Source organism: Coffea eugenioides, chromosome 6, assembly GCF_003713205.1.
Source record: "Coffea eugenioides isolate CCC68of chromosome 6, Ceug_1.0, whole genome shotgun sequence".
Lineage (NCBI taxonomy): Eukaryota > Viridiplantae > Streptophyta > Magnoliopsida > Gentianales > Rubiaceae > Coffea > Coffea eugenioides.
The window spans coordinates 53,101,391-53,115,679 of record NC_040040.1 but is presented as its reverse complement, the minus strand read 5'-3'; the positions used below and the strand labels follow the sequence as shown (position 1 = coordinate 53,115,679).

Here is a 14,289-nt window from a genome sequence, read left to right as displayed (position 1 = left end):
GAAAAATTCTGGAGCATTGCAGCAGCATCAACAATGGAGTTCTATGAGGCAGCTTTGGAAGAGCTTAGAGCATATGACCAGCAAGCTCACGCGTGGGTCAAGAGAGCTGCACCACCTCATCACTGGTGTAAGGCTTTTTTTCCACTTCACGTGAAATCTGACATGCTGGTTAATAATTTATCAGAGACATTTAATTCTCATATATTAAATGCTAGAGAGTTGCCAGTGATTGGGATGGTTGAGTGGATTAGACAATTCATAACGGAAAGGATATCAAATAGGGTATATTGGATGAGAAAATGTAGTGGTCCTGTGGGACCAGCAATAAAGGCTTTGATTGAGGAGAGGGAAAAGTTTTCTAGAAAGTGGAAGCCAATATCAAATGGGAAGGGGGGATATCAGGTTAGGGGACCTAAGGGGGAACAATTTGCTGTGTACTTAAGAGACAGAACCTGTACATGCAGGTTGTGGCAAATTAGTGGGCTCCCCTGCTGCCATGCAATTTCTGCCATTTTAAAGATTGGTAGGAACCCAAATGACTATGCCGATCAGTGTTATAGTAGAGATCTATTCTTTCAAATATATGAGAATGTACTATATCCAATTAGTGGAAAGTCTCTATGGCCTCAGAGTGATATTCCCATATTAGATCCTCCACTTGCATGTGTCCAACCTGGTAGGCCCAAGAAAGCAAGAAGAAAAGGTAGTTCTGAAAATAGAAGTGGTGTTCATGTGGGAACGAATAATGTGCAAAAATTTAAAAAGCATGTGATCATGCACTGTAGAAGATGTGGTCAGGCAGGCCACAATGCTGCTACCTGCAAAAGTGTTCCAGAAAATAATGGAGGTGAAGGCTGCAGTCAACCTGCTCCAACTCCTAAACATGCTAGAAAGTCAAAGGGCACCAACAATGGCTCAAGCACAACACATGGAGCTAATTCTCAGGAGCCTGATTTTGCTCATGTGGAAGTTCAAGGATATTCTTCAAGTTGTGTCAATTCTCAGCCACATGGAGCTGAAGAGCAAACTACTTCCCATAATGACATTGGTTCACATGCTGAACGTAATGCACAAGCTGCCAGTAGTAGTACGAAAAAGCAGCAGATTAGAAAGACTAAGACACCTGTAGGTGCAAAAATTTATTTCTAATTTTATTTTTAATTTTACTATGGTAAATAGCTATTGTTAATATTTATTGTACTTGTGTACAGGTGAGGAGAGTTAGGCCTGTCAATGATACCGACCAGTCTACTACAGCGGCCAACAAACAGTCTCTCCATTCAAAGAGAAAGCTGTCTGAAATTGACAAGATAAGGATCAACACCAACTATGAGTACTTGGGCAAAGAGCCTCCATTCAAGATTGGTAGATGGGCTGGAACATCAAGGAGCAGTAGAAGTAGAAGTGGAAGATCAGATTAAAGGACTTGTTTGCATAGCTTTTGTTTGGATGTATTCTATGTCTAGGACAATTCCAGATTATTTATATGTGAAACATGGCTAACTTTGTTGGCAGTTGTTTGGAATGATAGTGACAATTATCTCTTTTGTAAAGCAGCTGTTTGGAATGATAGTGATAATTATCTCTTTTGTTGTATTTGGCTTTATGTTTTCTGCATTTGTGAGCTACTTTTCTTTTGCACCACCCATATGTTGGAACTAATACTTCAGTCTTTTATTCATAAATTACAATTTCAAACATCCATGGTGTAAACAACACCAACCAAAATGAGGTGTATATAAAAACACTACAACCTCAACAAAAACGAGCTGTGTATTAAAACATTTGACAACACTGGTTTAGGATTTGAAGTACAACAATACTCTAGTAGCCATCAATTTGCAGCCTTCCAAACTTCTGTCCCTTGTTAGGCCCCCAAATCCACATTGATGCATTAACAATTGTCCAGGCTATAACAAAAAGAACAATGACCATTTTTTTCACATTCTTTCTTCCAAGCTTCTCCTTCAGATTTTTTACTTTATCCTCCATTTTCTCAGCTTTCTTTTGCAACTTGAGAATTTGTTGCCGCAAAGTTTCATTCTCGATTTCCACCCTATTTATTCTTCTTAAAAGACCGGGTATGACTTGTTTCGAACGCTCACACATTTCTTCATCATACCAATTCCAATAACCACAGCCATCAACCTACAAAAAAATTATCCAAATTCTTTTTAGCCGATAAATGTCTAAACAATTAAACATTAACCTAATTTAACGAATTTCCTATATCTTCACACACTTACCTTGCCATTAGCACATTCAACATATCTCCTTGCCGGGTTCCTATCAGTCCATGAAGTCTTCAAATTGGTTTTACTGCCACAAGAGCAGGTCGGAGTTGTTTCCTTGCCTTTTCCTCTCATGAAGCTTCAACACATTCCCAGCAAATTGCAAGTCGGAGTTCTTTTCTTAGGTATTCCTCCAATGAAGCTTCAACACATTCCCAGCAAATTGCAACTTCGTATATTGTCCCTCCTACTCCATATTTGCAGAAGAAATCTATTACAGGATAAGGGTTTGCACTTCCTAATTGAACTTACGAGTTGTCTGAAGCTTTAGAGTGATTTATGGTGGAGAGTTTCAAGGAAAAGACTGTGCAGACGAATTTGCCCCTCAAAAAGTTGATTTCCGTCTCTCCTGACGGCACAAATACACGGAGTGACCAAAACGGTACAGATTTACTAGTTCAGTGACATTTCGCGCTAATAAAAAAGTTTAGTGACCAGAACCGGCACTTTGAAATAGTTTAGTGACATTTCGCGCAATTTGCTCAAAAGGAAATGTTACAACTTAGCAATGTATCTGGGGAAACAGACTCCCCTCAAATCATCAGACAAAATAGATCCTAAGCTAAGAGGACAGGAATCTAGAAGTGAAAAGGGGCACAAAAGCTTTTCACCTAACTTTGCTAGTGCATCTGCTCCTCTATTCGCCTCTCTATAGATGTGTTTTACTTGCACTTGCTGGAAATTAGAAAGAAGGTACCTGCAATCATTTAAGATAGGAGCAAGGTCATGACCTTCAGGGATTGTAGTGTTTAGCATTTTAAGGACAACTTCACAGTCACATTCAACAATCAAACATTGGATATTCAATGATCTTGCGATTTTGAGTCCATCTCTAATGGCCCAACATTCTGCAATCAGATTGTTGGTGTGGCCGAGCTTCCGAATCGACCCTTTAATCCAAGTACCAAGATGGTCTCTTATTAGGGTCTCGCATCCACTGAGACCAGGGTTGCGAGAGCAGGATCCGTCAGAATTCAATTTAAGCCATCCTCTGGGTGGTGGAGTCCATCCAATGAGGACCTGGCTTGACAGCTGCCTTGACATATTTCAATGATTCTGCTAAAGATGATTGTGATACAGAAACAGGCTGCTTTAGGGTAAATTATTTGGATGGTCATCAAATTTTTGAAATCGTCAAGTTTTGATCATTAAACTATTAAAAATCTGATTTTGATCATTGAACTATCTAAAATTTAGATTTCGAACCATTCCGTTAGATTTCATCGTTAAACATAACAAATATAAGTGCTCGCATACTTTACGAGACAAAAGAAAAGGGCATAGTTAATAATTAAATTTGACGGAATGATTCAAAATCTAAACTTTGAATAATTTAGTGGCCAAAACTAGATTTTTAATAATTTAATGGATAAAATTTGATGATTTAAAAAATTTAGTGGCTCTCCGGATAATTTACCCGCTGTCTGATTGGTTAAACGACTTTTGTCAGTCTCACAATCAAGGACTTAAAAGCAGGGTGCCAGAGTTGAGTCAAATTCGATAACGTTATCTTGACACATTTATTGTCTATGCCAATTACTTCAATGCTCTTATGCAACTTTATCGTTTTCCACAACAATTTGGTACTTCGTTTCACCCTCGTTGTAGATCATTTGTGTTATTTTCTTCTTCTAGGTAATGTTATTTACACTTCTATTATATTATTTGTATTTTTATTATTTTATTTTCAGTTGAACGAGATCATATTTTTCCTGCACTAATTTCTTGTTCTTGTTCATGAGCTAACTTTATCAGATTTAATCATCTAATTAGGGTAGAAAAAGAAATTAGGATAGAAATTATATATAGTTTTATCCAAATGAAAAACAGATAATGAGAGTGCAAATAACCTAATAAAAGTGTAAATAACATCACCCTTCATCTATCATCTTCTTTAGAAGTTAAAAGCATTAGTTTTATTTTTTTTTGAAATATTAGTTTTATTTTTTTTAATAAATACAAAATGAAGTTCCCAAATGTGTAAGTGAGACGTCATGCTTATCCCCAAAAAAAAAAAAATTTGCTTCATTTTTTCCTATGGACTTCTGAATTCTAATTTCATATTACTACTTAACAAATTCACATGTGTCCCGTGTAGTTTTGCAACCTGGATCATGACAAAATTGAGTCCAGGTTGATCAATAACGTGTTAAAGATATTCAAGATTTTTTTTTATTCAGCTGCATTTCAAGATTTGAAGTCTTGGTTCTAATTAAGCTCCTCAAGTGGAACGTGCTCGTAACGTTGAGAATTGGTCAAATTAGACGAAAGTGTAAGAAAAAAAAAATTTTAGACCTCACTTTTATACTTTAACACCATTTGAATTTTTGATTGTTTTGACAGACTGGGCTATAATAATCCTTCCGACCAATAACAAGAATAGATTTTTTTTGAAATCAGAATAGCTTTAGTCCTAAAATATTCGAAGATTAAACCTCCAAGTTGTCATGGAAACCAACATCAGTTCTTTCCAAGAATCTAACTAATATTCCGAAAAATTATTCAACTCACACATGAATACCAAAAGAATTTTGTTGAACCATGAACAAACACGTTGTTTTGGGATGTAAGCCCAGATTCTTTAACCACTTGATCTCTTTTGCTCAATTACTATTAAGCTTTTTAAACACGGTTGATCTGGTCACACACATTTAGAGTGTGCAATTCTTAAAGATGCTTTTTAAGCTCTTTAGACTTAATGCTATTTTCTCTTTCATCTCATAATTTCTTCAATAAAGTGGTTCAAACAGGTTTCCTGTAAAGATGCAGTTTACCAAAGGACAAAGCACGTAAAGTCAGCACTTTCTTGATTAATTTTTGCCCAGGAAACTGGTCATAATTTGTGGATTTTGTGTAATTCTATTGAATAGCGTTCAATCTAGAACCTCCGTTTATTATTTCTTGCGTTGAAATTGAGAACTTTGTTTGCGGTGTTTAGAGATAATGATCTAGTATTGGATTATTGAAATTCTCTTCGTTAAGTTCATTGCCTGAGAAAATTTATCTTAGATTGTAAGAGCTAGCAGTGTGTTTGGATTGTAAGTTATTTGAGATATTTTTACTGTAGCACTTTTTGTGATGTGATGTATGTGAGATAAAAAGGTAATTGAGAAGATAAAAAGGTGTATTGGAAATTGTAATAGTGATGTCAGCAAATATATTTGGGCAAATAACTTGCAATCCAAACACACAAGGGTATGTTGTTGAAGTCATTCCTAAATGTAGGGTCGTTTGCGGTTGCGGTAGTTTAGTAAAAAGTAATTCATGTAAGAGAGTTTTTATTAAAAATACTTATTAAGTGCTTAAGTGATTTTAACTATATTGTTTGGATACATAAATTCAATAAATACTCATTATATTGGATAATGTAAAATTTGAAAATTTTTAAATGTATTTATTCAATTAGTTAGTTCATAATACATGATAAAATGATTAAATTTAATATTTTATTTTTTTAAATACAAAAGTTATTGTATGGGTGTGCGTGTTTCTCTCTCTCTATATATATATATATATATGGACTCGGGGCACGGACGGTTGCAGGTGCAACCGTCCAGGGCAATTTTGGTCATTATCAACTGCGCGTAACTTTCTTTGTACATCGTGTAACTTTTTTTTCACAGGATGTATTTTCACAACAGATAGTGGTGGGTCCCACACTTGGCGCGAAAATCGAGTTACATGGTGTAATCTCAGCCGCACAAAATTTTGAGGGCAAATCTTGGCCTGGGTAGGGTCGAGAAAAATACAGATTTTGTATATAGCGGTGAGTAGGGTCGAATCCACAGGGACTGGGGATAATTTGTTTCTTCTAAAGTCCAAAGTATGGGGGGTTTTGGATTAAATGCTAACTAAATAAATTAACTGCAGAAAATAATTAATTAAAAGAAATGATTGGGGAAACTCTAGCCAAGGGTACACATCAGAAATGGTTCATGCACTGATCATTGATGCAGAAATAATTCCAACATTTAGCAATAGATTATTTATAGTTGTCATGCACGCGATAAACAACCAACCCTTCCTTAATTTCTCGATAGCTAAGGTACGACCGTTAGCTATTTCCTCTAACCCAAAAATAACCCTAGGTACGACCGTAGGATTTAATTTCTAGATTGCATTAATAATTAGAAGGCCAATCCTAACCAACAAACACGCTACGAGGGTTTGTTTAAATTAGATCATATGCTCCCTGACATAAACCCAATTACGCCAGTTGCTACTGAGGTAGAGATAACGCAACAATTACGGATTCAATTACCCTATTTAGCAAAAAATAGCCTATATGAATAATTAATTATTGCGCACTAATCAATCATACACAAGGCCATAGCAATTAAAATCAAGGAACATATAAATACAATAAATGAAGAAAATAATTAAAACAGATTCGATCTCACAGTAATTGTCGAATCAAATCGTCAGTTGTTCCCTTGACTAGAAAAGCTTAACCACGCCTCATGAGAAAATCTCCCCGTTGGGGAATATTGTCGAATACCTGGTGTGTGTCAGAGGCCAGTCCAAAGAAAGAAAACTAGAACTAAACTAAAAAACTAAAACTAAAGCCCTAGATATCTCTTGCTTCTGTACGTTGTCCCCTTTTAAAGCAACAAAAGAAAGATGACTAAAAGTTATCTAGGTGGTCCCCACACATGTGGACAAAGCCTCCCAAGTACTTCTTGTTTCAAGTCTCTCTACGTTGCTTTCTTTTGAAGCCCAAATGACCAAATGCCTTTCACTAGCTTGTGGTCCCCCCACCAATTCAAGGGCCCAAGGATTGAAGCCCTTAGAAGTCTCCATTATTTTTCACAAAGTCCCTCCTTTTTGGTAGTTTTCTGCTTCATTCCTGAAATTGATTCCAAATACCAAATATGAGTAAATATCAGCAATTAACACAATATTTGTCAGGGATAGAAGGGAAAATTAATAATAAAAATACTAACAAATTATACCCTATCATACATGATGTAATCTCAGCCGCACAAAATTTTGAGGGCAAATCTTGGCCCTTAACCGTGCAGGGACGGTCATGACCGTCCCTGCCCCAAATCCATATATATATATATATATATATATACATATTTATGACATTATCCGGACCGCTGAACTCGGCTGGGTCTATGCCCAATCTGTGTCTAAAAACATAGGTGTACGCTACTCTGAAAAAGCTTCTTAAATAGTTAATGATGCTAGCTTTTTTTCCCTTTCATCTCCCAATTTCTTTAATAAATATGCAGTTTGCAAAAGGACAGAACCACGTTTATTACGGGTCAATCAGAAGAACACCTTTACAGTTATGTTGAAATCGACGCCGGTGTTGCCTTCAAATGGAGTAATCTAAGGGTGTGATTACATGTACCTGTCACGTGCTTGTCAAGTGCTTTATAGAGAACGCTACAGAAGTTCCACTAGTATAGTATGTGGGACTCGTTAATTAATGGCTGCTGCTGCTGCAAGAAAATCCGCACAAAGGGCCATCTGAAAGACTCGTAGCCTTTGGCTTCATATTGCGGAATATTTTGACTTCTTTAACCTTCAGATCCTTCCTTCACCATTATTACTAGTAAAACATGGCCGCTTCATCTTCTATCCAATTACTAACACCTGCATTAGCAATACCCATTCTTTCTTTCTTGAAATTATCTACTTCAGCAAGAGCATCAGCTGGATCATGCTACAAATCCATCATCGGCTTTGGGGATTCCCTCACTGATACCGGCAACTTAGTCCAGCTCTTCCCACCCGGTAATCCTACCCACTGTTATCGACCACCGTATGGGGAAACCTTCTTTAAACACCCTACCGGTCGTTGCTCCGATGGCCGTCTCATCATTGATTTTATTGGTACGAACGCAGAGAAAAAGAGAGAGATAAGCGCATCACACATTTAAGTTATAAAGATGTACTATTTATACAGATTTTGCTCTCGTTTTTTTTTTTTTCCATCAGATAGATTTTGCTTTAGTGTTTCTAAACAAGTCTTCAATTCTCATCATCTCAGACCCTAAAGCAACCTTAAATTCATGTACGTTTCATCATTTTGATTGCACGTTAATTCATTGATCAAATGTTCTGGCCTTTTAGCTGAGAGTTTTGGGCTTCCGTTAGTACCAGCATACCTTTGGAGAGATGAAAGTACGGATTTTCGACAAGGCGTGAATTTCGCTGTATCAGGAGCTACAGCACTTAACAATTCATTTTTCTTGGAAATGGGACTGCATGATCTTTCAACGAATGTGTCACTGGGAACACAGTTAAGGTGGTTCAAAGATATATTGCCGTCTCTATGCAGCAGCAACTCTTCAGGTAAGTAAATTAATGAGTCGTACATACCGTAGAGCGGGCAAAATGGAGTGTGAATATATTAGTGGAAATTTTGTAGTGTTTTCTGTGCCATTAGAATATAAACAAACGAACGAACAGGTGTGAGGTAAACTACCGGACCATTGCCTCAATAGTCACCAAGAAAGCCTTTAAGTCCCTCTTAGGGTGTTGGTTGAGGGATCAACTACCCTTGCTAGCATTAAATGCCAAGGACCTCTAGCTTCTCAAATCCAATGGTGCCTTGGTGTAGAGGCAGTTTAGTTCTTTTTGAATTCTTCTTAATGACCCTGAGATGGTTTAGTCCTATCTGGATTCTTAATGATCCCTTTGAACCTATTTTCTTTTTCCCATACTATAGGAGTAACGCCCCATTTCGGGTTGCGATGCTTATAGTGAAAAAATATTTTTAGATACTAAAAGTACTTTTAAAGTGTTGGTAAATATCATCTCATAAAATAAGGAGTAGAGCTTTTGGTGTTAAAAATACAAGTTCAAATTTGATGCTTTTAAAGTTACTTTTGTGATTTAACAAATAAAATATTAAATTTAATCATCTTATCCTATATTATATTATGAACCAAATAAAAAAATAAACACTTTTAAAAACTTTCAAATTACACATTATCTAATACAATAAGTACTTATTGAATTATGTTACTAAATAATATATTTAAAAGCATTTAAACAGTTGATAAGTACTTTCGTTAAAAACTCTATTAGAGAAATACTTTTCAATAAATTACCGCAATCCCAAACGGACCCTAAGTATAGTTGTAAACCAGCAACTGTTAAATGTGAAATGTCCAATCTTTTTCTTTTCTTCAATTTTTCCTTTTAGTTGGGAAAAGATGGAATTTAAGAAGTCGGAGGGAGAATGGGGAATAGAACTCATAATCTGTAAGTCCTGAAATCTCAACTTAAGAAAAAAAAAAAAAGAAGAAAAAGCAAGGTAGTAGTAATAACATGTATGATTCTAAATCAAATATGTACATGATGAACAGATTGCAGCAGCGAATTTCTTCAAAGCTCGTTTGTTCTTATGGGAGAGATTGGGGGCGATGATTACAACCATGCGCTTCTTAATGGAATAAAACTAGATGAGGTCAAATCATATGTTCCCGCTGTTGTGCGCGAAATCGCTTCAGCTGTCATAGGTAAAAAACAACCTGAAATTCGTTGACCACTGGTCTAATAGTCTCCTTCTTCTTGACAACTACATTACATGTATTTCAAAAAAAAGAAATTACTCCAGCGATGTTATTTTAAAATTCATCCGTTAATTTTTTTTATTTTTGTTGTAAAAGCTTAGTGAATGAGCAATTTCATGGTAATAATGCAGGAAATGATTAAGCTTGGAGCTGTGACATTGGTGGTTCCTGGGAACTTACCAATTGGATGCTTGGCTGCCTATCTGACTGATTTTCAAAGTTCCAACCAGCATGACTACGACACGGCTACTGGTTGCATAAACTGGTTAAATGATTTAGCCAAATATCATAACAGATTGCTGCAGAAAGAACTTAATCGCATCAGAACACTTCATCCTCATGCCACCATAATCTATGCCGATTACTACAATGCTGCAATGAGATTATATCGTTCCCCAATCACATATGGTATTTCTCCATTTTTTCAACTTGATTTACATTTTACTTTTGCCTTGGATTCTTTTTCTCCTTCCTATCCAATGCTAGTCTCGAAACATAATATATGAAGATGGGGAATGAAGGCAAAAGAATCCTTGGCCCTACAATTTGGATGAATTACCACAAAGTTCAGTGATAATATATGGTAACTAAATGTAGTCAATGGAGTTTGTCAAAGCTGCAATTTTAGTCAAATATTTTATCCTTGATACAGCCTTTTTTCCTTTTTCTTGTTTTCTTTTCAATCTAATCTGTACCGTAAAATTCTAAACTTTTACAAATAATTATTAAAAAATTTAAAATGGACAGTACATATCTGAGCCACGTTAGGTTGAGCAATTCGGGTCGATCACGGTAAAAACGGTAATAGAATGTTGGTTCTACTAATTCTGATAAGCCATTTCTTTTTCTTTTAATTTTTAATATAATTATCATAAACAAAGCTAATACTTTGCTCTTTTGCTTTTATGGTCCCCAAAACTGGAACATATATTGATATCTCAATCGTTGTTGCAGGATTTAGAGGAGAAGCTCTAAGGGCTTGCTGCGGAGCTGGAGGCCCGTACAATTATATTTCCTCAATTCATTGTGGCGACCTACCAACAACTCCTTGTGACGATCCGTCTTTGTATGTTAACTGGGACGGTTTGCACTTGACCGAAGCTGCCTACCAACTGGTAGCTCAGGGCATGCTTCAAGGACCATATTCTACTACTCCTATCAATACAATCTGTCCTCTTGCATCCACTAGTTCAGGAGGACTTCTGCTTTAAGATTAGCTTAGATTTTGTGAGATGTCCCTTTTTATCACTTGGTAGCAAAATTTTAAACCAAATTAAATTGTTATTTTATTTAGTTTATGTGGTTTGTGGTTGGCGTTTCTAGTTTTTGATTGGTTGGATAAGCCTATGCATAAATATGTGGTTTGTAAGAGCCTTCAATTTGGGAGGCAAAATGATACCTAAAGGCTCCATATTTCCTTTTCATTCCCAATCAAAAGGCTCCATATTTTACTCAACAAGTGGTGTGGAATTGTTTGTGCTTCTGCTGCATATTTTTGAGCCAACATCACTTAATTTTTTAGGGCTTCCTCTTTTTTTTTTTCCAACTTATGTACTGTTCATTGTCAGATCATTAGTTCTATTATTTTTGTTGGCAAGTGTTTTATCATTTGCTCAGTTGCAAGTGAAGTAGATTTATGTGTTAGGGCGGTTATTTATATTTAACCTTTGGTGAAAACTATCACCTATGAAACCCCAAGATCTTTATGGCGATTATTAAGAAATAATTAGCACAAAATTGCGGAAGCGTACCTTGATTCATGTTGACAAACTGGTGCTTGAATCCCTAGAGATTTTGGGGTGACCTTTCAGGTCAACACGTATTTACAGATCCTTGAGAGAGCCCTTTAGTATCTCTCTGGTATCTTTCCTGACGATGGGATATCAGGAAAGGGCTGTATATTGTGGTACTAGAAAATACGACAAAAAAGATACGTGTGACCTGGGGACCATAACCCTATTTATAAGTAACATTCTTGTTATCTTTTGGAGCCCTATTTCATCCCATCATAGAAATAGGAGCCCACTCAATGCTAAATCATGTTTTTTTTTCCGAAGAGCCCTTAAGTTTCTACACATTAAAGGCACACATCCTATTAGATACATTAAATCCAAACCATATTTGATCATTTTAATTGAATTTAACCTTATTTGACAGTTTGCAACCCATAATTATTCACATATAAGTCCAATGTTGGATTAAGGATCCAACATTATGTATATATGTTACTATACGAGCTCTTGTAATAGCACTTTTTTTCAATAAATTTTTGTTGAATTGCTTTGTCCGTCATATATGCATTTTTCAACGTGCGAATTTTAATACCAAGTGAAATTAGTAAGTTTAATCAATTAGCTGGTAAATTTAAAGATGCTATTCTGGTTTGACCAATCAATTAGCTGGTGTTTTAGCTAGTAGCCTTACATAGGTTTAACACGGTAGAGTTGAGTGCTTAGTGCACGAGAATTTTGTCCATGTATAATGATTGAATCCACTTGCCAATTATTCTCTTCATCCCAGTTTGATAGTTTTAATTTTTTTTCTCACACAGCTTTAAAAAGTTAGTTAATTTTGTTGGAAAAACAAATCTATTTTAATGTTTTCTAAAATACCTTTACATTAATATTAGGAGTATCCCCAATTACTATATCATTGCATTAATTATAACAATAATAATGTTGGTATATTGTACCATTCAAGACATATATCAAATCAATTATTGGTAAAAAAGTTGACTGTATTAAATAAGATAGGTTATATTTACTAATAACGAAGTATATTAAATAAGGATATTGTAGAGAAGTTAAAAGTTAACTATATTCTTGAATTGGAAGGTAAACTATAATTTGAGATAGATGAAAAAGAAAAACATCTTCATCAAAGTGGGATGGAGGAAATAACATCTTAATGAGCATTGCATTTTTTCACCAGTCCCTGAAATCTCTGTTTTGAAACTCGGACTGGACCGGCCGGTCGAATCGGGAACCTGCCAAGTGTCCGGTTCGAGTCATGGTAAAAAACCGGAAATTTAAAGCCTGGTCAAAGCCGATAAAAAACTGAGTTTGACCGGGAAAAACCGGTTTTTCCGGTTCAATGGGCATTTTTTTAAAAAAAAACTCAATCTTTTCAATATTATGTTTTGGCCCCCTAAATTGTTAAAACTTATTAATATACCTCAAATATTTCATACTTTATAAATATTGTCCTAAAATTTGATGTTATTTTTCAATTAAATTCATAATTTTAATTCTAAACTTGTCAATATTTATTAAATAACATAAATTGCTACTTGATTGTTCTAATTTCTTTGTATTTTCTTGTTAAATATATTTGAAACATCAAATGTATATGAATATACCTTTATTAATATTAATATATTATTAGATATTTTATATATAATATTTTAATTTTTAAATAATTTTTATTTATGATGTCATCCGGTTCGACCCCCTATCGACTCCCGATCGAACCCATTGACCCCTGACCCCTGATCTCGGCCGAGTCGATACCCGGTCCGGTTCTGAAAACATAGCCTGAAATGTCTGGAGATTTCTCGTTTTCTTTTGCCTTTTCCAGAGCCTTAATGGGGAGACTACTAATAACTTCCTCAATTGCTAGACAACTGCGTCTGAATATGATCCTCGACTACCATTAAGACGAATTTAATTAGTTATCTTTGTGCCTCAAAAACATTTGGTAAGTAAATGTAATTTTCAAATCCCCGCCCCCCCCCCCTCCCAAAAAAAATAAAAATGAGCAGTAATACTGAGGCCACGTTACAGTCAATAATTTTGGAAGTTCATGCCAATTTCCGCTCCAACCGCGCGTTTATCAAAGGATCCTTGTAGTGTGGTATGCTCGGTTGTGAAAATGTTTGACACCATGATGTCGAGTGCCTTCATGTTGAAATTAATATGATGATTGATGACCGATGTCCATAATATGCATAAATCTCAACCTCTATCCAACGTGATGGCCCTACTTTTTTTTATGAAGATTATACTTGATAGAACAACATTTTTGTGAACATTCTGCTTTGGTTCTCCAAGAAGCAAAGACCCAGATGGATTTCCAGTAGAATTTTTACCACAAATTGGGCTATCGTATAGTCTCATGTCAATAAAGGCTTTAAGCACTGTTTTGATACTGAGTTTTTACACCCTCCTTTGAGTAGTACCATTATCTCTTTGATTCCAGAAGTCCAAAATCCTTCCACTATGCATGATCACAGACCAATATCCTTCTGCAACGTCATCAGACAAGCTCTATTCTAAAATTAATTTTGACAGCGAGAACGAAGAAGGTGCTGCCTCAATTAATTAGTAGTAGGCAGAATGCACGCCTCAAAGGTAGAGCCATTACAGATAATATATTATTGATGCATGATATTGTTGCATGGTTATCACAAAAAAGAAATTGAAAATGATTAAGAGTGATCTACAACTTTCACAACGTGTGTCATACTG

General features: G+C 35.6%; 1 protein-coding gene across 1 annotated transcript; it reads left to right on the top strand.

Annotated features, from left to right (window-relative positions):
* The first annotated feature begins 7,752 nt into the window (after positions 1 to 7,752).
* LOC113775702 (GDSL esterase/lipase At1g28590-like) lies at positions 7,753 to 11,446 on the top strand. Its single transcript, XM_027320685.1, has 5 exons — positions 7,753 to 8,135; positions 8,376 to 8,601; positions 9,627 to 9,763; positions 9,950 to 10,231; positions 10,778 to 11,446. The coding sequence occupies exons 1-5, from the start codon at positions 7,862 to 7,864 to the stop codon at positions 11,032 to 11,034; spliced, it is 1,176 nt and encodes a 391-aa protein (XP_027176486.1). The 5' UTR covers positions 7,753 to 7,861; the 3' UTR covers positions 11,035 to 11,446.
* Positions 11,447 to 14,289: the final 2,843 nt, after the last annotated feature.